This window comes from Fundulus heteroclitus, chromosome 9 (genome assembly GCF_011125445.2).
Source record: "Fundulus heteroclitus isolate FHET01 chromosome 9, MU-UCD_Fhet_4.1, whole genome shotgun sequence".
Lineage (NCBI taxonomy): Eukaryota > Metazoa > Chordata > Actinopteri > Cyprinodontiformes > Fundulidae > Fundulus > Fundulus heteroclitus.
This window is the reverse complement of record NC_046369.1, coordinates 28,163,706-28,190,005: the sequence shown is the minus strand read 5'-3', so window position 1 is coordinate 28,190,005 and position 26,300 is coordinate 28,163,706. Positions and strand designations below refer to the sequence as shown.

At 44.9% G+C, this 26,300-nt stretch overlaps 2 protein-coding genes across 3 annotated transcripts; one reads left to right on the top strand and one right to left on the bottom strand.

The window, feature by feature from the left end:
- The first annotated feature begins 178 nt into the window (after window positions 1-178).
- On the top strand, window positions 179-2,990 carry polr2eb (RNA polymerase II, I and III subunit E, b). Of its 2 annotated transcripts, none has more exons than XM_012871648.3 (8): window positions 179-340; window positions 703-877; window positions 1,748-1,863; window positions 1,948-2,028; window positions 2,111-2,169; window positions 2,257-2,335; window positions 2,678-2,750; window positions 2,862-2,990. In XM_012871648.3, the coding sequence occupies exons 1-7, from the start codon at window positions 284-286 to the stop codon at window positions 2,741-2,743; spliced, it is 633 nt and encodes a 210-aa protein (XP_012727102.1). In that variant the 5' UTR covers window positions 179-283; the 3' UTR covers window positions 2,744-2,750; window positions 2,862-2,990. The 2 variants fall into 2 exon arrangements, with proteins under 2 accessions (XP_012727102.1, XP_035997274.1); XM_036141381.1 differs by having other exon boundaries at window positions 2,849-2,990.
- Window positions 2,991-3,637: 647 nt separating this feature from the next.
- Window positions 3,638-26,261, bottom strand: arhgap45b (Rho GTPase activating protein 45b). The gene is made up of 24 exons (XM_036141380.1): window positions 25,699-26,261; window positions 23,379-23,628; window positions 22,657-22,839; window positions 19,261-19,401; window positions 19,082-19,166; window positions 16,836-16,908; window positions 16,590-16,665; window positions 15,663-15,794; window positions 13,486-13,547; window positions 13,277-13,387; window positions 13,115-13,195; window positions 12,857-13,024; window positions 12,574-12,711; window positions 12,294-12,490; window positions 11,317-11,432; window positions 11,120-11,203; window positions 10,843-10,944; window positions 10,571-10,734; window positions 8,440-8,628; window positions 8,205-8,342; window positions 6,431-6,702; window positions 6,119-6,353; window positions 4,193-4,283; window positions 3,638-4,080 (listed from the first exon to the last, which is right to left on the bottom strand). The coding sequence occupies exons 1-24, from the start codon at window positions 25,993-25,995 to the stop codon at window positions 3,638-3,640; spliced, it is 3,828 nt and encodes a 1,275-aa protein (XP_035997273.1). The 5' UTR covers window positions 25,996-26,261.
- Between the last annotated feature and the right edge of the window lie 39 nt (window positions 26,262-26,300).

Below are 26,300 nucleotides of genomic sequence, written 5' to 3'. Positions count from 1 at the left end.
ACAACAACAGGTGGAGAAAAAAAAAGAGAAAACAAAACAAGATGCTGTTTCCGGTGGCGTTCCAACACGAGCTTGCCACTCGTAACATGGCAGACGCACTGACGCGCCACCGCTGTTGGTACCAGTGGTTGGTACGCCGTGGTGCGTCACGTCATCAGCCGGCGTCGGGAAACGAAAGCGTGCGTCGCGCTGTCGAAGAGAAGAAGCTACATTTTCTATCCATTTAAAAAGAAACCTCTAAGCTTCGTTTACAGTTGGGTCCCGGTGGGTTGTCTAGGGCGACATGGACGACGAGGAGGAGACTTACAGGCTGTGGAAGATCCGTAAAACCATCATGCAGGTGCGTTACATTTGAACGCCGTCTTCCTTAGCACGTTAGCTCGGCAAGCTGCTCGTTTCAATGAAGAGTTGCTGGGAACGCAGCGGTGTAACGCAGTTTGACACGTTTTCCCGCTGACGTTTAGCATTTTCACTGTAGTGCAATGGCAGCTTAGTTAAACTAAAGCTGCTAAATCAAAGCTTTACGACAGTTTTGCTATTTTCTGGTACAGTAGGTAAAGTGACTGGACTCCACCAACTTATTTGAGACGTAAAATGAAACACACAGTGAAGTACATTGTTGTTATTATTTACAGTTTGGTATTTACAGACACGACCAGCCCGTTAATAATACAAAATGTATTCCCGATTGTTCCCCCGCAGCTCTGCCACGACAGAGGCTATTTGGTGACCCAGGACGAGTTGGATCAGACCCTGGACGAGTTCAAGAGTCAGTTCGGAGACAAACCCAGCGAGGGCCGTCCCAGACGTACAGACCTGACGGTGTTGGTGGCACACAATGACGATCCCACCGACCAGATGTTTGTTTTCTTTCCCGGTAAGAGTCTCTTTAAAGTCTGTGGTTTACAGGCAAGGATTCAGAATTGTTGTCGTTGTTCAAGTGGTCTTGAGCAACATGTCTCCTAACACTATTCCAGAGGTTTACATTAAATAATCTGTATATTTTTCTTACTTTTTAGTCTACTTTGTGCATATGATCGTGTTTAATACCGCCACCTGCCAAAGAGGTGACATTTACTCATATATTTACACGATCCAATATTATTTCTACGTTAGAGAACTGGTTGTATGCAGAGGGCTGCAATGCAAATAAATAAATATATATATATATATATATATATATATATATATATATATATATATATATATATATATATATATATATATATATAGTAGCATCCCATATTGCAAAGCACTGTTAGGAATGCAATCTTTGTTGTTTTGTATATTACTGCCATCAGGAATGAATGCTTTGTGTTCCAAAAATATATTTAGCCTTTTGAATTTTATAAATGGTAAACAAATATATATTTTTAATCATATTCTGTAAATCATCAAATACCTCTTTGCTTTTGGTATTTAAACACATTAATCCACAGCATGTAGGTCTTTTTTTTTTTTTTTTTTGGTTTAACAATTCAAGTTCTCTACACGTGGGAGGTGTTCCTCAGAAAATACTTGGCTTCAACAATGCCCTACAACAAGTGAACAATAACGTCTTATGAGGAAAAATATAAAGGAGTTTAGCAGTCTTTGAAAAAGATAAAGAAATTCTAGATTGTTTAGAAAGAAATAGGCAACATTTTGGCACAGCTGTAGGTGTCATGACTTTATTTGGGGGTTCAGATATGTTTGATCTGATGGAGGAAAAAGGTCCACAGTCTTGTTCTCTTGTCCTCCCTACCAGAGGAACCCAAGGTGGGGATAAAGACCATCAAGATGTACTGCCAGAGGATGCAGGAGGAGAACATCACAAGAGCCATCATCGTCGTTCAGATGGGCATGACGCCCTCAGCCAAGCAGGTGAACACCTTTAACGCCGTGCAGGAGGAGACGGTGTGGGGAAAGTGACCCTTTTCTAAACCTGCCCATTGAAATTCGTTCCAGTCTCTAGTGGACATGGCGCCCAAGTACATACTGGAGCAGTTTCTGCAACAGGAGCTACTAATTAACATCACCGAGCATGAGGTAAACAACCGTCAGTTATTGTAACTTGTTTTTACCACAACTAAAATAAAGTGTGATTTCCGTTCTGCTTCTCCACTTTCAGCTTGTTCCTGAGCACATCGTCATGACAAAAGAGGAAGTCACTGAGCTTCTGGCAAGATAGTATCCTCGTCAACACTCTGTGCGTTCGTGTTTTTAAACTGTGTTCTGGTGGTTGTGCTTTTGTTGTCCTTAAAATGTTTACTTTAGCAAATTAAAGGAGAGCCAGTTACCAAGGATACAGGCCGGAGACCCCGTGGCTCGCTACTTTGGCTTGAAGAGAGGACAGGTAAGACGGGCGTAATGCATTAATGGGTGCATGCATTTAACCTGAAAGCAATGCTTAAATAAACACGCTTCATCTCCATAAGGAAAATCCGTAGTTCTGACAAACAAATTTTATTTTTACATATTAAAGTCCAAAGCAAAACAGGCACATAAAAAATCCCCTCAGTGTCAATGTTCAACCATGAATGAGCCCTTTGTCCAAACTGTTGAGTCATGGTTTATTCAAGCACTTTATCATTGCCTAATTTGAATAGATATCCCAATATGCAAAACTATCCCTACTGTTTATTTTTTCTTTCAAACTTCTATAAAATGTAAAGGCCATTTGTCTTAAACTTTGCAGGTGGTGAAAATCATCAGACCCAGTGAGACGGCTGGAAGGTACATCACATACAGGCTGGTCCAGTGATGGACAGGTACGTTAGTTTTAAAGCGTAAACAGAAGAAAATGTCTGATCTGGGTTATTTAAGTTGGCAGGTCAACAGTTGCATAATCTGAAAATAGATTTCTCCGTTTTGTTTTCTAGATCTTCAGAATCAACCTTCAGATCCGTGGAAGTCCAGTTTTCACTCATGTGGAATATCTTTGTTTTTAACTTCTTTAGATTTCATTGTTTGTATTTACCTTTTTTTTGTAAAATAAAGTCAAAATTTAAGTTGTTTTCTTGATTAACTTTGCAAACTAATTATGAAAAGCAGCCCAGATCTTCAATTTAAAGCAGTGTAAAGAATGTAAGAGCCTACCTTCTTTTTCCTTTTAAAAGGCATGCTGCTGCTGGCAGGTTAGCGTTTGTATTAACGCTGGGTTTGTCTTTACCTCGCCTCTCGCATACTAGCACTTCCCCTTCACGCCCTCAATGAAACCATAGAAACGTTCTTTGGAACCGTAAAGAAACAAATACTATACAGGAAATGTTTTAAAATAAAATCAGTTTTTATTAAAATAAGTCAGACATTAATATCAGTAAAAGATGGATAACGTTTTTAGGAAACTGCTAAAGGTTTTAAATTTCACAGCACTTTAAAAAAGGAAACTGCTTGCAACATGTGAACTCTGCACACTTTGACCTGACTCATTATCCGCTCCCGTCGAGCTTGGAAAAGAACTAAAACTACAAAAACCATGAAAAAGGTACACGTGTAATCAAACGTCTTGAAGTGACAAAGGTAATTCATCAAAGAGCTGTAAGCGTGCAGCAGGACCAGGAGTAGATTAAAAGCTCAATTTGCTCTCCTTACATCATCGGCCGACTTTAATGTTTAAAATCAGATTTTGGTTATTTGCATTCCACAGACGTTTCATTCAGACAAACTCGGGCCCTGCGCCGCGGCTCCTCGTCAGGGGTAGATTCTTTGTGCACAGGCGGCCCAGCGGGACCTCAGACAGGCTCCCGCTGGAGGAGCCGGGCTGGTTGTTGTTGTTGTTGGACTGGTTGACGTTGAGCTCAGCCAGGGAGGCCGTCACTTCCTGCTCTGCCGCCGCCGCTTCATCTGGAGGCCCGCTGTCCGGTAGAGCGGGGGGCTCTCCGGCCTCGGGGTTGTCCTGCTCCTGCTCTGCCTCCTGCTCCAGGTCGGTGTGGGTGGCAGAGTGACCGGAGAGGTCCAGGCTGTCCCTGTAACTCAGCTGGTCATCCTCTATGCTCACCTCGCTCTCCTGCTTCACCAGCCTGCTGGATCTGCGGCTGCTCTCATCCGAGTCGGAGTCAGGGAGCTGCTCGCTGGAGCCCAGCGATCCCAAAGAACTCCCTGAACATCAAGATTCAACATGTATAATCTTAACATCCTGCTTGTTCAGAGGGCTTTCTTTTTAGACACCAACAAATTTTTCAAACAGAATTCAGCCTCGGTGAAGACGTACCGCATCCCTCCTCCTGCTTGCTCTGGTTGTCTTTACTTGCGTCCTCTTCTCCGTCTCCAGGGCTTCCTGTCTTTTCATCGGCAGCGCTTTCCTGATTGGTAAGAGTTTGGAGAACATGTTTAAGCAATTTTGATATATAATCAGGAACATCAAACCAAATGAGATCACAGTAAAATGTATCTAAAAAGTTGAAAAAATACTGTATTTCATCCAACGACACATTGAAAATCAATGTGTGTGGGGTGGTTAGGGTTGGCCTCCTTAATGACAAGGCAACAAATCCATTGATCATTCCTTCAATGTAGTCACTCTTTTACATTTCATCAGGTTATAACAGTAAATCGACACGGTGTCACAGATAACTGAAGTGGATGGGAAATATTGCAAAGTTTTAAAAGTGTTAATCTGAAAAGGGTAGAGCACAAGTATTTGTAGCACCACCATTTGGTGCAATGACTCCTGCAAGTCCCTGGAGGCAGGTCTCTGACAGCTGTGCAACAACAGCTCAGCCTCAGATTGGCTGGAGAAGGTGTGTGAACACGCCTTTTATCGTCCCTATATTCTTAACTAGTTTTAGATCTGGACTTTGGGTCACTAACATGAATTTGGTTTGATGTACACTGCAAAAACGGATCTAAAAATAAGTAAAATGTTCTTAATATTTGTGTTTTTGTCCTAGATCTGAGCAGGTAAATAATATCTGCCAGTAGAATGAGCATTTTGACCCCTAAAATAAGATAATTAGACATTCTGCACTTGAAATAAGATGGAGATGAGTTGTTCCTGTTTTAAGTGCAAAACTCTTATTCCATTGGCAGATCATCTTATTTAACTGCTTGAATCAAGGACAGATACACTAATTTTAAGAAATTACTTATTTTTAGTTCCGTTTTTGCAGTGTAAACCCTTCAGTTACATCTGGCTGAGTCTTTAAGATCGTCTGGCTGCCAGGTGAACCTCCCCACCCAGTTTGAACTCTTTCAGTCTAAACCAGGTTTTCTTTCAGGATTCCCTCCATCTTCCCGTTAGCTCTGGCTAGCAACACTCTTTCAGTCTAAACCAGGTTTTCTGGTTTAGACTGAAACATCCATCCATCCATCCATCCATCTTCCCGTTAGCTCCGGCTAGCAACACGATGCAGCTCTGCCGTGTTTCACATCGTGGGGGATGTGTTGCTGGCTTTTGGCCACAAACATTTTGCATGTAGGCAAAAAAGTTTGAATTTACGCTTACCTGACACAAACCACTCTTTCACGTTTGCTGTGGTTGTGGTAAAAAAAACAACAATTTGGTTTCTTTGGGCACTTGTCTTCTTTGGACATTCTTGTCACCATTTATCTGTAAATAACCGATCTGTGAAGTGCATAACTAGTAGTTATCCTTTCAGATTCGCAACCATGAGCTTTGTAGATGCTTCTCTGTTCAAAGCTTTTGCTCGGCCTTTGAGTTTAGGTGGACGGTCGTGTCTCGGTACATTTGCCGTTATGAGACCCATTTAAATGTGATGGACTGGACGGTATTCTTTGGAAAGCTTTGCATGTCTCAAACTTCCTCCCTGCTGTGTTTGTTGGTCTCTATGACGCAGTTTGTCCACTGATGTCCTCTAACGAAGCTCTGTGGGCCTCACGCCATCTGGTTTCATACTGTGGTTAACTTATATACGGGTTATTGGGTTAGATCAGAGTAGACGGGGCTGATAACAAATGCCCCTTGCTCTTCAGATTTCTATTTTTTACGATTAGGAAGAGTGTTGGTGTGGTACATAAACACTAACAACATACACAGAAGTTTGTGATCACAGGGTGACGAGAAAAACATTCCAGTTTGATGAATCCTTTTGCAAAGTACTGGAACATTTCCCTGCACATCAGTCTTCCTCTTTCTGACCCGACTACAAAAAAAACCCAAACCACCCGCAGCACCTACCTGCTGCACAGAGCCAGACATGGGGCGGGCATTTTTGCTGGTTCCTGTTTTGGACTGGAATATGGACGAATAGAAGACGACGAGGGCCTCCACAATGCGGGCCTGGTGCGGGTAATCGACCAGAGAGGACAGGGATATCGTGGCCCCGGTGGGACGGGGACGCATCAGGGACGGCCCGAACACAATACCCAGGTTACTGGGACTCATCTTGTTGTCCTCCTCCAGCTCTGCAATCCTGGACGTAGGACAGAAGAACAGTAAGCGGGAGCGCCTTATGACTGCGGCCTCTTGTTGCGCAGCGAGCCGGCTGACCTTCGCAGGTGGCGGATGATGTACCGCAGCGTGGCAAAGTTAGGCTTGGGCAGCTCCTTCACAAGCTCCTTCAGACTGTCCACTAAGACGAGGATTTCTGGGTCCGTCTCCGTCCCCAGGTCCACCAGCTCGGGCCCCCTGACCACAGCTGGGTTGGTGCCACTTGACTCGGCCTCCTCTCCCTCGGCCGTGTCTCCCTCGCTCTGCAGACTTTCCTTGGCCAGACCCATCAGCGTGTTGTACAGACGGAAAGGCATGATGGGCTCCGGCAGCTGGAGGGAAGAGATGCACAGAATTCAGATAACAGAGAAACAGGCAGGGCTGAAATTAAAGCCAATCCAAAATGACTGCATTGAAATCTAAAGAGCAGTTGGTCCCCGTCAGCTTTGTTTATTTATACAACACCAGAATACACCTACAGCCAAGTCTGGAGGTACACTTAGAGTTTCACAACTTTATATATCAGAACTCATTACTGATCACCAAATGACCCCTAACCGAAGCACTGAGACCTACAGGTCAGATCTGCTTGTGAAAAGGTTCCTTTCTGGAGGCCTTGCTTGGACATTCAGCAGCGCCCCCTGGTGTCCTAACATGGAACTGGACCAACAGAGAATTGCACATTTTCCTACTACACTTTGAATGTCTTGTTACTGAAAAGTGCTTTATAAATAAACTTACCTTACAATATTTACAGTTGCCAAGAAACCAAGCAACTTTTCTAGATTTGGAAAAATTCTCAGCTTTTGTCCTTTCTCTGCAGATGTTCCCTCTGACCTGGGAGTATTTGGATAACTTAGATCTACATGTGGTTTAACCTTTGTGTGGCTCCATTCACTACGTTTAAAAAACACTGATTCATAAAGTTGGTATTCTAAGAGGAAAAAAATGCTCACATTTTTGTGCACACGGTCCATTTAGGAATAATAACTCATATTTGTGATTAAAAGCACATGTCATCCAGTATGATTGCACGTAAATAATTTATAACAGCCATTATCTTTACTGCACTTGTTTATATACACTACAAACTTTTATATTCTAATGCTAACTAGTAACTAGTTGGCTTTAACATCGTAGACACAGATGCATGACATCAAAACATGGATTGTCATTTATCAATAAAACCTGGCCGGTGAAGTTGGTGGTGGAAAAAGGAAAAGTAAGGCAAGCCCTTCTGGTATCCTGTTGCTAAGCCCTTATGGATTTAGCAGCAGGATACAATTCCCAAAACCGACACTCTTATTAGTCATCATCAGATTTAGAAAACTTTCTTCATCTCCAAAGGGAATTAAAGAAAGAGAGCAGCTTAATTTGTATAAAACAGATAAAAAAGGTCATGAGTGAGATGCTCATAAAGGATCCACCTTAAAACCTGCAGGAGGCTAAATGTCACATTTTAGAGGACAAAATGGGGACATAGTCCAGGTCTTACTTACATTGTTACTTCTTGGTCAATGTTAATACATATACAGAGTGAATTAGTCAAAAATAGCTCTGTATTATCCAGTTTTAAACAAGACGGACGTCTAGGCCATGATTGGGAAAAATTAAAATGTTTCTAAACGTTAATCCTATTCACATATGTGATATAGAAATGAAAAATGAAGACTATAAGAAATTGGGCAGCTCAAATATTGAACAACATGGGTGGTATGGATTTCAATGCTTTGATATTTTAAACGAACTATGAGCGAGCAGAAGAAATAACTCAGCGATGACGCTTGCTCCCCCTGGTGTCTTCCCATCACCCTGCGGAGGCTGCTGAGCGTACCTGTCGCAGGTAAAGCTTGAGGACGTTGCTGATGTCATGCGGGGAACACTGAGACAGCTCCACCAGCTCCTTGCCGTTCTCAAAGGCCTGACAGAGTTTCTCCACGCGCGTCTTCACCCCGTTCACCCTGTAGATACCCTGGACAGAGGAGGAGGAGGCGGCGGGTCACACCCGAAACTTTAACACCGACTACGTCAGGCGTCCCAAAGAGCACGGGAATCACGAGCTTCCACACCTTCATCTTGAGCGCGCGTCTCTCTATCTCGGAGATGCATTTGGTGATGATGAAGGGGATGCCGTCGCTGGCGCAGCTTGCCACCTGGGTGAAGTCCCTGCCGAAGAGCTGCAGGCGGCCCTGCAGCTTCTTATGGCCACACTGGATGGCGAGGGTCTCTAGGCAGCGCTTGTGGCACGACAGGAAACACTGAGAGGACAGGAAAATGATGATTTTGCACGATGCCACCCAATGATTGTTACCTCCTCAAAGGCATCGAAGAACAAAACCGATGGCTTTGTACTTTTTAAAGTACAACATATTTTCAATAAGGACAAGGATGGTCATACAGCACCCTCCGTCAGTACTGCCAGCCTCATTAATGAAGTGTAAAAAGCCTTAAAAACAAACATATTGCTCTACATTGCTGCCACACCACTTTAAAAATAGACAAATAAGATCATAAATTAGAGTCCATGGTTTAATTTTTCAAAGTGGATTAAAGTGTCTCAGAATCTTTAATCAGTAATTCACAATTTTGTTACCCCAAAATATAAATTTGATACCACACAAAGGCAAATAAGGTGGGTTAAAATAACAAAAATCTGAGACAATGGCATGGCAGAAAAGTTAAACTATAGTATGATTTCACTTCTGATTTGTGATGAAAGACATGAGATAGAAACTTCTGCCTGAAGCAGAGAAACAATCCCACCAGGAGGACCGATCCATCTGGAGATAAATACAAACCAGACTTACATAATTCATTTAATTTAATAGCCATTTATTTATTTAATGCTTTTTGCTTGTTGCGTTTTTGGGGTATTTGCTCTATAACGGAGTGAAAACTATTTTCCTTTGTTGCTTTGTTCCTCTCCAAGACCTTTTTTTTTTGTCCTTTTGGAAGGAAGAAAGTTAAATGTTTGGTTGTTATTCCATAAAAAAAATATTTAATCTAATGAATTCATGTTATGGGGTGTCATTAGATCAGCTTGGCATTAAAAGACGTAGCTTTCTACGCATCAGATTTGAAACCTTGGTCATCTTCCTGTGGTTGTTGATCTGCCTCAGTGGAACTAGGTTGAAGTGACAGAAAAACCTAAGAGAGACCAAAGTCTATTTAAAAAAAAAGGTTTACCAACCTGTGACTAACAGCTGGGTCATGTTGGCATGATGTCCCGACACCTAGACCTTATGAAAACCCACCCGTTTGTCTACTTTGAGCTTTTCTCGCTCCAAAGAGGCCAGAATCCTGACGGGCTGCCTGCCGTTCACTAAGGTGTGCCGTGGGAGGAAGTGACGCGACGCTGAAGCCACTGATGTGGGACGTTTCTGCTCCCAGAGTTTCTACTCCCACTCAAGTTTTGTGTTACTGTAGTAGAATATTGATTCATTTTAAGGCTGTACATGTCTTTACAAGCGGGTGAAATTGCAATCTGCTCATATGAAAATGCATTAATGCTATTTTGCTTTAAACTAAAGACCGGAGTGATTTTTCACTCTTCCTCCTGGGTCCACTCTGCCAGATGGTCATGATCTGAAGGTTTTTTTTTTATCTTCCTTAATCAGTCTAAGATATAAACCCCACCGCAGAAAAAAACGTTTAAAATTTTTAATTTTGGCCTAGATTTTAGCATCTCAATTACTCTGTCAGGAATTCCGTAAGTCCTAACCTACGAAAGGCCGAATCATATGAGCACAGATTATAAATACTGTTGCATGTAAAGCTACTGACCCAGTTCAGAAGGCCAAAACTGTTTTTGCAAAGCCACCAAATGATGGCGGCTCAACAAAGCAACAGCAACAGTGAAGCCCAGCCTCTGAGGTTCATTTTGGCCCACTTCCTGCATTTACAAACTTTAATAAAGCATCATTTGGTTTGCACCACTGCAACCAGAGCCATGAGAGTCTTGCACCTTTAATGTAATTTAGCTGAAAACTAAAATCTGTAGAATCATCTTGTTGACATTCATCCTAATGGTTTTACACCAGCTTTAACTTTTATTTTTAGCCACACCGTAATCTCCATCTAGTTTGAGAAGACAACACAAACAGGTTGGCCTGCTGGATAAATGAGCAACTCCCCTGAAGATGGAAATGCAACAGAGATTTGCATCACAGATCAGCGTGAGGCGGTGATGAAGAGACTCACTTCCTCGCACTCGGCCCCCTGGAAATACACGTAGCTGTCACATTCGCGGCACTTGGCCGGAGTCCGAAGCTTCCTGAGTTTGTGGGTCTGGGCCGCCTTGGACAGGCCGATGTTCCGGAAAGGTCTGGTGGAGACCACCACGTCTGGATCCATGCCGTTTATATCTGCACACAGCGATCACACACACACACACGTTAGGAGAAGCCGACCATAGACGGGAGAGTCGAAAAGGGATCTGCTGTTAAAGATTAAAAAAAATAAGAAAAACGTACTCTGAGTTTCAAACGACGTAACGTTTCCATCCTTCTCATCCGTTTCCTCGTCGGACGACATCGTTCCAGTGGACGACGTTCGAGCCATTTTAGAAATGTCACCTAAAGTTGAAATGATCAAAATAGGAGATGTTTTCCTTCATTTCATGCACATGTATTAACCTTTATCCTCTGTAAAAGCAGGTGACCATTTATACAGCAAACATTATAACGATTGGAGCATGTGATTTTGTTCTGGCTCGGCTGTTAGAAGCTTAGAAACAAACTTCGGACTCACTTGTGCTGGCCGTTGGAGACTCCAGCCCCGTGTCTCCCACGCTCTCGTTGCTCACCGTCGAGCCCCACGATTTGTGGCCTTGTCCTGGGAAAAGCAAAAGGGATGACGCAATGAGACGAGCAGCAAACATCCAAACAGCAGCTTAGCGCTGAGAGCCTTAAGGCAACGACCACGGCTCTTATAAAGGCATCTCTTACTTTTACGCTGAGCGTCCGTCTCTCCGGCAGCCGGCTCCACGCTGACGGACGGACCCTCGGCGTGACTCGGATGCGGGTCGGTGTTGAAACTGTCGTTCCTCGGTCTGTGGCCATGGCTGAAATCATTCGATATTAGTTTCTATTAGCGTTTAACGTTGAGGTCAGTTAAATAAATATGAAGTTACAGTGTTCTCTAGTGGTTTTTCATATTTTGTCTCAATGAAACCAAAAACTAACATATTTTATAAACATTTTATATGAAAGACAAAGAAAATAAATAAATCTAATCCAGCACAGCCAGTTTCCCTTTGAGGTCAACCAGTGGTGGTTCTAGATCAAATTTAGCAGGGGGGGGGCAGGGTGGGGCCAGTGATTTTTCACAGGGGCACAGAACAAAAGATTGGGGGGGGGGGGGGAAAACTTAACAGGTCAACATTTCATCGTTTAATATATTATGTAAGCCAAAGAGCCAATTGTGGCTCTGTAACTACAGGTTGCAGACCCCTGATCTTTTCTCAATACAACGGGAGCTTAACGTGAAACAGCTTAATTTTTAATTTTTATTTAATTTAAATTTTTTTTTAATTTATTCTGTTATTTTATTATTGGGTAAAAATATAAACAAACAAAAAAAAAATACAACTGATCTAAATGTCCAGTCAGTCAAGGTATCTTTGTCAGCATTTATCATCCTAAGAAATTTAATATCATGTTTTTAGTACAGAGGCCATTACATAACAGGGGCCAGGAACAGTTCTACAGGGGCACAGGCCCCTGTTGGCCCCTGTCTAGAACCGCCCCTGAGGTCACCTAATTTGATCAAACAATAAAACATGGTGGTGGCAGCGTCATGCTGCGGGGATGTTACCTTCAGCAGGAACAGAGCGGCTGGCCGCTGATCAACGTTTTCATACGGTGTAAAGCAAACTACCACCTATTGTTTCTGGCAAACCTGGGATTTATTTTTAAAGTTGTACCTCGAGGACGAGCTGGTGGGCGAGTACGTCTCAAACGAGTAGTGGACGACGGGCTGCTCGGGGAGCTGCAGGTCCCGCACGTGGGCCGCGTACTGCTGGCCGGGGTCGTACAGCTTGCTGCTCTCGCACAGAGTCTGGTAGTGGACGGGCAGCGCCACGGTCTGCATGTGCATGAGCTGGTAGTAGGAGATGGTGGCCTGCAGGATTAAGGTTCGGAGGTTAAAAAGGCAGAGACAGAGGCGGGAAAATGGAGACTGGACCGGGTGTGTTGGGTTCTGACCGAGCGCAGCGTCTGGTCGCTCTGCTTGATGACGTCCTGCAGCTGCCGCAGCACCGTCACCTTCGTGTGCTCCAGCTCCAGCTGCTGGGTGGTGGCGTCGGCGATGCACGTTCTGTAGGTGGCCTCCGCTTCCACTGCCTGCGCAAACGTGCCAAACCACATTCAGATGGTGATGCTTTGGAGCATCTTCTACGTCTGTCAGACTACCCAACTTAAATAAAACAGGCATCTGTCGCAGTCTTTTCCTTTTTCTAAAAAAGGGAGGGATTTCAAATTTAAAGACCTTGTTGCGAGCCTCTTCCTCCACGCGCTTCTTCTTCTCCACAGACTTTGCCGTAGAGCCTCCTCCCTCCTCCTCGGCTCTGCAGGCTGCCGTCTTGGCCTTCTCGTACTCCTCGCAGCGGACCATGTAGACCTGCTTGGCCTTTCGCAGGTTTGCCTCACACTCCAGCTGATAAAGCAAAGAGCATTTGAATCGTAACCTCTGCCGCACGTCCAAGTCACTTATGCAAACATTTCAAAGCGAAAAAAAAGGCCCCACCAGTTTTCTCTTGGCTCGAATCCAGAGCTCCTTGATGTCCTTCCGCTTCTTCTCGTGCTCCTGTTTGCGCTGCAGCAGAGGCTGAGCGGGGGAAGACGGGGAGGTTAGGGGCTTGGATGTTAGAGCGGTCGGATGCAGGAGCCGCGTCGGCGCTGCGCTCACCTGAATGAAGGTCTGATTGTGCAGAGTGGTGGTGGCCTGCTGCGACCCTATGCTCTGCTCCTGGTCCTGCTCCAGAGCCAGGGAGTAGATGGAGAAGAGCGGCATGTGGGGCTAAACGGAGCAATGTTAAGGTTTAAACGACGCAGTGAGAGCTTTTCATTGACAGTTTTTAAATGTTTGGAAATGGAAAGAGTAAGCATAGGGTTTACGTGTGTTATGCTGTGTTTGCAGGAGTGGTATAATCTCTGAAGGCCTTTGGAGAACTCCGCCTCTGCAACACAGAGCAGCAGAACCTCTTAGTCTGGCAGCTCCCCTTAGTGGTTGTTCAGAGGCATAGCGATTGAACGGCACACTTCACACAAGCAATAAAGAACGTCACATTTATTCAGACACCGTGACGGCCACAGTGGGAAAGCTAATGATTATATCGGGAAGGATAAAGAACATAAATAAGAGCTGAGATCAAATCTCCACTCGTTGTTCCCGCTTCTGTGCAGATGAATCTAGCTCTGCAGCACAGCTTGCTACTTTAGGAAGTTAGAAAAAGTATCTGTTTAAAATTCCCTAAATTACACCTTTTTTAAATGATCTGCTTATCGATTCTCGCTCTACGGCATTTATTTTTGCCATGTCTGGTCAGAAATGTTCAAAACTGGTGTCGCTGAGGATTTTGCTTTATTATGTAATTAGGGCTGGGCAATAATAATAATCTGATTGAATTTAACCTTGGAAAGGGCCTTGAGATGACATGTGTCATGAATTGGCGCTATACAAAAAAAAATTAATTATGGCTTAAAAGCAAAATCTGCGATTGTTTTTTTTTCTTTAATGAATCTGATTGATCAAATTTCTTCCCTTTTGTTTCACAAAAACAAAATTGCTGAAATAATTTTTAAAAACATAGTTTTATGCCCTCAATCTCATCCGGAAGTTGACTTGAATTCAAAGTGCAACTTATACGAGCTTTAAAACATGCTTATAAAACAAGATGGCAGGCTCTGCCATAGTAAATAATGAAGGACTAATATAGTGCAAAGTTTCATGGAAGCCCGAGAAAAACAAACAAAAACAAAAAAATCTACTTTCTAAAATTAAATCTTCAGGAATTGCAATTTCGAATTAATCGATAAAATCAATTTATCGCCCAGCCCTATGTGTATTTAAAAGTTATTTTTTCCAGCAATGTGTCACTAAAAAGCAAAAGTGCATATGCTAATAGTCATGTCAAAGTTTTCCCACAAACACGTGGTAACTGAGCTTAAAGAGCTACATAACAGTCTTAATTAGCATCAATGCATTTATCAAGATTATTATCAGACAGCCCAGCAGAAAGGTGGCCTACTGTAAATAAAAAATAAAAACCTTAAAATGTGGCATGTATTTGTTTTCACCCGCTCTGAGTCAGAATCTTGTAGAAACAGAATCCGAGCTGCGAACGCTTGGAGGAAAGGGTTTACCGGATTTCCACATCTACAGATGGACTTTTTTTTTTCTAATGTTTTACGATCAGATTAAATGGAGAGCATGTGTGAACATCAACAAGTCCTACAACAGATATGTTATGGTGGGCAAAAAAAAAAAACCTTTAATTTTGCAGTTATCTGACCAGAATACCCTCTTTCAGATTCATGCTGCTTGTTTCCAACCACTCCTTTCTTCTTGCCTCTTTTCTAAGACATATGAGCAGATGGCAATTTTTCCCGCTTGTAAAGACATGTACAGATTTGTGAAGTGCATAATTAACAGCTGCCCAGTCATATATCGACCTCTCTGCTTGTTGATGCTGAACAGTCATGTTTTTTTTTTAGGTTAGCAGATCTATCCATCTTCAGACGATGCATTGAACAAAGCTGCGAGATGTTATTTTCTAACTTAACCCTGGTTTAAAATTCTCCACAACCGTCTCTCTGACCTTCTGCTTTCCCCCCTGGTCTTCATGGCGCTGTTTGTTCACTAATGTTCACAAAGCAAAGCTCTGAGGCCTTCACAGAGCAGCTAGATTCATACTGAGACTCATTTGCACACAGAGGGTGTCTGAATACTACTAAGGTACTACTGAAGGTACCTGGTTGAACTGATGCTTATTTCAGGGCATTTTCTGGGTTTTGTTTGTCAAGATTTGTTCCCCAAACCTTTTCCTTTCACTTTCACAATTGTGTGTATCACATAAAAATCCCCCCTCAACGAAAGAAAAGAGTTAAACTTTGTGGCTGTAATGTGCAAAAAGTTCCCCATAAAATACTACAGTAAGGGTTACACTGTATTTTCTAGATAACTTGAAAAAAAGAACCTCAGCGACTGTAGGGATTTTTATTTTCTGTTCTTTAAATTTCTACTTTAGGGTATTTGACCTGTGGTAGCCCCACGCTGAGGCATTTCCACTCACCCAGCGAGGTTCTCTTTTCCACATAATTCATCAGGTCCTTCATGTACTTGGAAATGGTCTTAGCATAGAGCAAAGCCGAGTCCACCCCTCCCTCGCTGCGCTGGAGAATCACGTCCACTTCCTCAACTCTGCCTGCAGAATGACACAAACACACTCATCAGCACACACACACACTAAAGTTTTGTTTTCCAACCCGTGGCTGGATTTGGACCTCACGCTGAAAAGTTTGATTCATGTTTGCATCAAAGCTTCTTTAAGAGCACATCATCCTTTCCGCTTCAAAATCTAGATTTCATATTAAACTTCAGGGGTTTTGTCAACACCAGACAGCCTGGATTTTTACGAGATTAAGTTTTTAGATTTACAAAAATGTGATCCATTTCTGAAAACAAAGTAGTAGCCCTTTTTACTGTTCAACTACACTAGAACATGCAAAAACAACTAGACAGACTGGTCAAACTTGACCCAGGGCACCGTGAATGCACAATGTATCAGAATGAATTCAACTGATTTCAAGTGATATTGAATCGATTGCTGGTGCATTTTCTACACTGCATGCTATAATACCTAAGGTATTACAGCATGCACTATAATATAGCACTATAATACCTAGTATTTGCTGTTTTTAAATTATCAACCTCTCCATTTAGAATCAGAAGAAAAATAAAAACACAAACAAAGTATTTATTATGCAGAAATTCAGGCAGTGAGGGGACAGCAACCTTGCCTGCAAGATAAATTATCGCGGTATCATGTGCAGAATGGAGAGAGCTGCACATGATCAGTCTGGCTGGCCAGGTTAAGCTACACCAGATGTTAAATTGGAGCAGGTCTATTAAATTTACTTAAACACAGTGAAGACTTTAGGTGGAACAGGATCCAAATCTACCTTTTGGTTGCTTTTACGCAACAATAAACATCGCCTACCGTTGTCCTGCAGGTCGCTCCTGAAGTGCCCGGCTTCTAATCCCTGGCCTGCGGCGGCGTACAGGTTCTCCATCGACTGAAAACACAAAAACAATTCACTACTGACGAAAACAAACACGGGGCTTGGTTTTTTTCCATCTGAACCCATTAGGAAGTGAAACGTTTCTGCCACTGAAACGCTTTAGAAGACGGCAGCATTCGCGTAAATTTGAGGCGACGCGTGGGACGGAGCGGATTCAAACTCACCCTGCTTTTCTCTGTGGGCAGCAGGGAGAGCAGCGTGCTGCTGTCCACCTCTCCCATCAGCAGCTCGGACACACTGAGGAGAGAGTCAGAGCATCATCGACACGGTGGAACATGCAAGGCCTGTTTCTCTCTGTTCATTTTAATTACAAATAAAGACCCAAAAAATTAGGTTGTAACGATGCAGAAGTGTTGCGTTATGGCCCGACTTGCCAGTTGCCCAGTCAGACTATCTCCACAACGAGATCAGGCCACAAAATGTCGTTTCAAAAGAAACAAAGATAGCCAGACCTTAGAGGATTAAGAATCCAAGTCCATTCAAAAGTTTAGGGGGAAATGCTAAAGGTCTGGGCTGCAGCTCGAGTCAGGACTTCAAGGGCCATCACACACACACACACACACACACACACACACACACACACACACACACACACACACACACACACACACACACACACACACACACACACACACACGTGTCCCAGACATGGATTACAACTGTTGTATTCTTTGCTTTAAGGCAGCGGCCCTCAAACGGAAGTCGCCGGACCCCCGTGGGTCCACGAACCACGGGTTGGGTGTCTGCTGAGGATGCGTCGGGTTGAGCTAAGTAACACAATGGACAAATATTTAACTCCATCCACTTCATCAAGTGAGGTAAAAGTCAAATCAGCTAAAATTAGGAAGTATGACAACAGTTCCATCGAGTTTGGCTTCATCGAGAATGAGGATCTAATCCCCACTAAATCTCTAATATTAGGTGTATTTATATGTATTTTTAAAAACACACATAATTCCTAATGTATTTAACAGTACAAAAGGCAGTTTGAAAATACCATCAGTGTGAGGAATCTAAAGGGGACCTTGGAAATTTTTTTGCCGTTGCTGAGGGCATTAAGGCACTCCTGAACCAGAGACGGAAACGCCCCACCTGAGCTGAGAGGTAAAAGATCTGTTGCTCAGTGGTTTAAAGTCCTCTTTCCAGATGAAAGTAAAGTTTGCATTTCATTTTGAAAATGAAATTCGCAAATTTCATTCACTCTTGGAAGAGTGAATCCAAGAGGTTCAGACGATGACTTTTTACGAGCCATGCCATCTGCTGGTGTCGGTCCACCGGGTTTTATCCAGTTTCAATGCAGTGCAGCCGTCTACCGGGACACTTTAGAGCCCTTTCCTCTGCAAAATTAATCTCTACGGAGATGCTGATTTGATTTTCCAGCAGGACGTGGCACCTGCCCACACTGCTAAAATGACCAAAATTAGCTTCAATGACCCGGCAACATTGTGGTGGATTAGTCAAAGTGCACATTGTAGCTGTGATGTAGAAACTGCCGCTCTGACATTCAGCTGGCTTTGTGAAGGAGGAAAAAAAAAAAAAAGAGAAGAGGTCTGAGTCTCATGTGAAACCTTTGCAGGTACCTCAGAGACAGGAAGTGACAAAGATAAAAGTTATGAACCAAGTCACCTCTATCAGGTTCAATCGGTTTTCTGTGAAATCAATAGGCCAGGTTTCCTTCGAAACCGGGTTGTTCAGCAACACGTTAGGCGAACAATAAGAGGTGGACAATCCCTGTTGGTGCTTTATTTTTCTGCTTGTCTCGTTGTTGTGACAGAAAAAAGTCAGTCGGAGGAAGAGCGGAGGAGGGAACGAGGAAACAGACTCGTCAGGCAGATTTCAACTGTCTGCCAGCTCACTTCCTCCTAAAACTGACGGTTGTCTCAGCCCTGAAAGGCCACAGACTCTTCTCCCTGGTTTACGTCTGAGAAAAACAAAAAAGTAACAAACTAGTCCTAATTATTTAAAAGAATCGACCCCTTTGATCTGGTTCCCTCCTGCGCATTTCAAATCCGGCGAAACATTTTCACACAGTCTCATTGCTTCGGGCTGCGCAATCTGTGCCGTTAGCGCTCAGGTAGTCAACAGAAGTTTCAAGTTTTGGTTTTGTGACGGTAGATGAGAAAAAAAAAAAAAAAAACACTTCCTGTTTTCAGCTTGGCTCATGCAAATGTGTCACCATCAACGCACTTCTCTCCGCTTCCCAACACTAGACTCTCAGCTCACTACTGCACACACAACCCCCCCCCCCCCACCTCTCCTTCATTGGACTCGTCTGCGTGTCAAATACGGGCCGCGCCGTTTGGACACCGTTATGGAGCAAGGCTGCCTCCTCCAAATGCACCAATCACCAGCTTCACTTGCAGCTGCTAAACACCAGCTTTGCTGTGAAAAAGGTACACGGTGTACTTACTTGCTGCTGAAGGCAACCGCAATGGTCTCAATGGCCTTCTCAAAGTCTTTCTTGTCCGTCTCGTTGGACGCCTCATAGTGGAAACCTGAAAACAACATCCAGATGTTCAGGTTGCAGCAGTTTTTCCCCCCCACCCTCTGGCTGCTCCTGCTCTCCTCACCTTCCTGGAGGTAACCCACCTTTGACCTTGGAGATGAGCTTCCCAGCAGCAGTGAGGATCTCCACCGTGTTCAGCAGGGGGTACGTGTTGATGACCTGCCGCAGGTTTCGCAGCACCTCTCCCAGACACTCGTGGGCCACGGGCCTCTGGCTCTCCTTACCTGTGCGATGGAGGAGCTGGGTAAGACAAGCCAATAAAAGGCAGCCAAAAAAAAAAAAAAAAAAAAAAAAAACAACAAGGCTGAAACAAAAGGAAGCGAGAGAGACAGAGAGAGCGAGAGAATGCCACAGATTGTGATTGTTTCCGCCAGCAAACAATCAGCATCTCTGCTGGAGCAACTCTCAGACTCATTTAGATTTCTCTTGAAGGCTTTCGTCATCATTTAAGCTCAACAAACGCGTCCCCCGGTCTTCTGCTCGTTGCCGGTGATTCGACAGCAGAGCCGATCTGGACGTCCGTCGTGAGACTGTGGAGCATCCTAGGCTCCGTCCTGTAAAGAGCCATCTTAAAACGGCAGGAATCCACGGGAAAACCATTTCTTTTTAATCTCCCTGTCTGAACAAGGTTTGCCTCCACAACAGGCTGGAAGCTATCCCACAATGCAACAGCAAGCATCTAATTGCATCTGCGCAGGCTGAACTTCTGCTGGCTGTGAGATAGTTCAACTTTACCCACCTAGAGAAATGAACCGATACTGGCAAGTGCATCGGTGCAAAATGGTTGGCGTGTGTGTGGGAAATGTAGGAAATGAAAGTAAGATGGGATGAAATGGCTGCGTTTGGGGTAAGTAAATTGGGACACAGATTGTTGAAGAAACAAACTGACCTGGAGCTTCCCTAAAATTCGACACCAGCCACATGATCAACAGCAAACACGATGTGGGGGAACTGGTTGGCATTAATGACGCAGCGGAAAAGGGTTTTTCTCTTTAGCCAGCCTCACTCATACTGAAACTTGTTAACGTGCGGATATCCGATTTTCTGAAAGGCTTGTTAAGGATATTTAAAATGTATGTACTTCAGACCAGATGGCCTGCGAACGTCTGACATTAGATCTCATTGATGTATGAGTAACCACCACACGATTTGGTCCTGCTTCCAGCAAATAAAGAAATAAATGCAGACGTTGGCTCAATGTTCAGACTGAACAAACGGGTGCATCCAAGACTGATCAGGAGGCGAATAATTGTTGGATTTGGCTATTCTTGTTTGGTCTTGCAGCCAAACTATCAAGGTGTTTACAGAAGGCCCTTATGGTGCCATGCAAGCATTCATACCTGCGTGTTTTTTTCTCACATTTCTTCACGTTACAATCATGAACTGTACTGATAGGACAAGTAAAAATCTGAAAAGTGCGGCATGTTTTTTTTATTTTTATTTTTTTATTAGCATCGCTCACTCTGATAACCTAAAATACAATTCAGTGCTACCTTTGGAACCAACTTACTTAGCAAACAGAGGCTAACCCCGTGTCTTTTAATCTCATCCTAAATCCAGCGGTTCCGTGAAGGCCTCAGAGGTTTGTTGGAGGACATCAGAGAACAAACTGCATGATAAAAACCAAGGAACACGGCAGACAGGCCAGGGACAAAGTTGTGGAGGAATTAGATTATAAAACAAACTCCTCAGATGTGAAGCTCTCAAAGGGCTCTGTTCAGTCCACCATCTGAAAGCAGAAAGCTTTCAGATGGTGGAAGAAACCACCAGGGCATGACCCCATGGTGACTTTGGAGGAGGTGCGGAAATTCACAGCTCTGCCGGGAGACTCTGTCCACAGGACAACTAGGCGCTGTTATCACAGAGCAGTAAGAAGAAAGCCCTGCGACGCTTTCCGTGTAGGGCAGCCAGCACAGAGGGAGACGGCGCTCTGGTCACATGAGGCTAGATTATAATTTGGCCCACAGGTAAAAACGCTACGTGTGACACTGCACCAAAGCTTGTGCTTGTAATGAGACAACGTCTGAGCAGATACGGGGGAATCGATACTTTAACGCGTGAAAACGTCTCTTTAGCTTAGCCTCAACACCAGGCAAGCCAAGGCCGTATATATTTAGCCGAGCGACGGCAAACTCTTTATTCCCCTTTTTAGGCTAAAAAGCAAACAAATACTTTTGTCACAAGGTGTTACAAAAGATACAGTCCAGTCAGGTGCGGTGGGCTGAAAAGCGTCAGTCATGTGAACATGCAAAGTCAGCTTTCTGGGTTGTGGGGAAGCCGCTACGGCCTGCGTCCTCGTGTCCTCCACACATTTCTGTCAGGGTTTTTTTTCCCATCCCTCTCCTGTGTTGCAACGTCACAGTCCCCTATCCACCGCCAAAGGCAGGCTGCAGCCGGAGGAGGCAAGAGGACAGCCGAACCGTCATCCTCCCACATTGAGTCGGATGAACTGAGTGAAGGGTTCTGGAGGGAGAAGCGAGAGAGCCAGAAGAAAGCAGTGTTGCTGCAGTGCCAGAGAGGATGTGGTCCTTTTCTCAAAGATCTGCTGAACGATTAGCTTTTCAGCCCTGATGCGCCGGTGAATCTGCTCTCTGTGGTTCCCGGAGGAAGGTCACCTTGTTCGCAAGTGTGAACCAAAGTAAAAAAAAAAAAAAAAAAGAATAAAAAAAATGAGGTGGCATCACAATGAGTAAAATAAAAGGTTCTCATTAGGAGCAGCTTTACGACAGACACCATGATTGTTACGTAGGTCAACCTATCAGAAGGGGGAAGTGTTGGACGAGGCCTTTCTGTCACAGAGCAATCCATCATGGCTTCCTGTTTAGATCGCTCAAACGGGCGGAGAGAGTGACAAGACAAAGCCAGATAACAGGCGGCAGATAGAATAATTCAGGATCTGCCCTAAATAGATGCTTCGCCTTGTGGAAACCGGTCCGTTGTTGCGCTCTTCGCCACGATGGGGGCACAGTCTTGTTTTGGGTTGCATCATGCCGGAGGGGCACAGGGTGCACGAGCGTGGCTGCAGTAAACAAGAAGCTGGCTTCCTGCAGGAGACAAGAGTGCGGTCGACTCTGTGGGCGCAACGGAAACGCACTCGTCAGCTCGGAGAGAGAGGAAGCTGTGCTCGAAAGGCTCCACCCCCCCTCGCTGCCGTCGAACACGTAAAGCACATGCGTTCGGGGGCTGATGTAAGACTCATGAAAGCCCTCCGATGAACCCCACGCCTTGTGAGAGATGTAGAAATAACCCCAAAACAGCGTTGTTCTGCCTGAAAACTAACCCAGCGCAGGAATAAGCGACATAACTGGATTCACAAGCACACAAAGACGTGGTTTCTCTCCCGTGACATAGAAACAGGCAGGCGGACTGAAGTACAGGAGGTGGAGCTACAAAGCTCTAGGCTGGAAGTCGTTTTAAAAAAAAGAAGAGGTCTAAATGTTTGGACCACTCTCGTTGCTTTGGGGGGGTCTGCTTCTTACCCTCAGACAACACGACATCCTTGAGCTTCTCCACGGCCTCGGCGAAGCGCGCTACGTCCCTCAGCAGGGCTGGGATGTCCTCCACCTCGATCACGGTGCTCTCCGGGAGCTCGGACTGAGGGGACGGACTGGAGGCCCCTTTGCCCTGACCTTTAGTGTGGACCCACGATGGAAGCGGGAACCCTGAGGAAACACGGGAACGCCACACGGTCAATGTTGACAGAAACATTTGACCTCTGAACGGCCCGTTCAGGCTCATTAGAACTGGTAACCATCAAGCTCTCAGGACACAGATCCCCCTCAAAATTATGGTATTTTTAAACATAATATTATAATCCAGTATAAACAGACAAAACTAATTTAAAGGGGCAACTAGATGGAAGACAGAACCGCCTGTGCTTTAAATGGCGATATTTTTCTGAAACTGGGAAACCTTCACTCTGACCCGAAGTCTAGAATAATCTCCACAACGTCTAAAACGAGCCGTCGGGTAAAGAGCGGCTCTAGATTACTGTTGTGCTTGGAGAAATGTGTTTTTTCCCAGTTAAGACGTGTTCAGACCTCATCTCTGTGCTGCGTTTTAAGTGCCACGTTTGCACGGATCAGTTCTGTCCCCTTCTCTGTTGCTGACACCTGAGGGGGGGCGAGCCTTCAGCGTTCAGGCAGATGTGTTCACGTTAATCAAGCATCGCCGTGAACCGACGGCGGTTTTCAAAGCAGACCTGCAGCGCTGGCGTGTCGGCTCAGAGCCGTCGGCCTCTTCAGGGTCGGCACGGGGGACGGACAGCCCACTCCCTGCATGGCGGCCAGCTTGGCGTGCTGGGGGCTCGGGGTGCACGGGTTGGACAGGGAGGAGTCCTGCAGGCCCGCCGAGTTGGGGGTGAGGGTCGAAGAGGTGGTGGAAGAAGAGGGCGAGCAGGACAGGGTGGCGTCGGCCGCATCTTTCCGAGGCTGCTCCTGGAGAATGGACAGCTGCGGAGCGAGGGAGATGGACAGCAGATTAATAAAAAGGAGCAAGAGATCCACCCCTCAACACAGATTTCAGGTTTTCTTTTAAAGTCTGATCTACTAATTCCAGTTTTCTGAGGACTGTAACAGATAAGAGGAGAAAAATATGTTCGAAGATATTCCAAAAAGGGTATTTTAAATCAAACACAAAGGGATCACCATTCCCACTTAGGTATTCTTGATGTGGGATGCAAAAAAAAAAATGCCATTTGTTTTATAACAAATGGCATCAAAAACTCGAGTAGGACCACTTAAGATTTTAATTTAGATTTTTATTTATTTATCTTTTAATCTGACCAACATGGTTCTTCCAACTAGGAATAATAACATCATCAATGTTTTGGAGCGGCCCACTCAGAATCTGATCTGAATCTGTGAAGGAAGCTAAAGAGCACGGTGGATGGCAACCAATCAACTCACCTCAAGGTTAAAACGTCTAAATACCGGTGGCCATGTGTAAAAAGCTGCTCAGTAAGTATAGGAAGGGTTTAATTGCTGCGAGGCCAAAAGCTGTTTAACAAATTATCCACTAGAGTATAAATCATTTTTAATAAAACATTCTAAAAAAAATGTAAATGACAGCATTTTCTTTTAAATATTACCCTATGAATATTGTCTTCTTACCTTCTAGGAGATCCTGGTCTCACAAACTTCTTAATTGAGTGGAAATCATTTTAAGTTTAAATGTGGCAGGTGCATGGATACTTTTGGGCTGCATCTGTCCACGTGTATATTGGTTTAATCTGTTTTTTATATTTCTGCACATCAACTGGACCCCTGTGTCTTGTAACATGCCTCAAGACATCCAGAAACGAACCAAACCGAAGCAAAGCGTGCGATCCTGACCTTCGTCGGATTTTTGTGAAACTCAAATACAATACGCAACCAGAGGCTGATGCATTTATCAACTGCAACCACAATTCTGTATTTTGACTCCTTTAATGAACAGGAGGGGAAACACTCAGCCGTTTCTGAGTTTGCCTTGCAGATCAAAGACTAGAGGCGGGTGGAAAACTGGCCAATTCTGATCTCCGTCTAACGGATCGGTCCGTCCCTACAGAGAAGGATGAGTTGTGAAGGCCTCTGCGGCCTCCTCCTCCTCCTCCTCCTCCTCCATCACCACCACCACCAGCAGCAGCACTGCTGTTGGTAAACACACATAGGAAGCCTTTCACAAGATCCTGCGCTGCGTTGTGCAACACTTCCTGACTCCAAGCTGCGTCGGGTGTGGCAATTTGACACATGGTGTCAAATATCATGATGGTTGGAGTAGCAGCGGAGGAAATTACCCAAAAGTTGAGAAAAGGCAAACAAAGACGCACTAAAGGATTTCATTACTGAACAGATTTCAGGTCTTATCCGAAGCATCTTTAGCAGACATAAGGAACTGGAAATGTGTGGCGTGTCCGGACAGCGTTGGACACAAGTAGTCTCACACCTACCTGTTTAAGCCATATGTTCTGCCTGTTGGGAAGTATGTCCAGCCTGTCCTTGCCCTTGGACTCAGCTTTCTTAACTCTCTGAGTGGTGGAGTAAGGGTTGTAGCTATTCTTATTGGTGCGTTTCAGCATTCTCCCTTGATCCAACTACAGAATAAGTCCACTTCTCAATGCAGTTTCTCACAGCAGAATGAGTGCTTCAGTCGCCAAAAAAAAAGTAAAAAAAAAAAAAAAAAATAGCCACAAGAGATGAACTTCCTATGCAATACTTAACCAGATATGAGCCAATGTGCCATCAGGTGCCCATGAGCGCATCTACCCTCATGACATTGCATTTTGATGAAGTTTCATGCACGCAGACAACCGTTTCTCACCCTGATGACACCAGGCAGCAGAGCAGGAAGACTGATAAAAAGACCACATCCACACTGACATTCAGGCACACGCACATGGAATCGTCCCCCGGTTTGAAGATCTGTCCCTTCCAGATGAAGGTTCCCTGACTCTACACACACACACACACACACACACACACACACACACACACACACACACACACACAAGAGGCAGAAACCAGAAGTGATGCGCTACTCACAGATGGGGCGCCGCTCTGTGGCCCGGGGCTTCCTGCTCGACTCTTCTTCGAGATGGACGGCGTCTTGATGAGTTCCCGTTTCTTCCTGAACATCTTCAGCGTGCCCTTCCCGTCCATCCCGACTTCTTTGAGTTTGACGCACAGACCCCCCACCCACCCCCCGACTCGCCACTTGTTCCGTCTGCCGCTGGCGTTCAGCGGGAACTCGGTGCCATCCGGGCCAACTCTGAGCCACGATAACTGTCTGTGCGTCTTCCTCCTCCCCCTCCTGCTGCTGCTGCTACTGCTGTCGCTCATCGAGCCGCGCAGGCTCACTGACGCAAACAGACGCACGGCTCGGCTCGCCGCAAAAATCTGCGCGCTCCTGGCATCCGCTCTCTGCGCACGCGTTGGCGTCGGGACGCAGGAGGCGAGTCGCACCTGCCTCCACAAACTTTCAACGGGACCGGCTCAACGTGGGACACAGATCTGGTTCGTGGGTTTGACCCGACATGGAACCGAGCAGCCAGACGCCTCTTCGCTCCAGCTTGGCATCAATCAGTCCATGCCGGCACAGGTGTGTCCAACATGTGACCTTAGCTGCGTCACCAGCGAGGAGACGT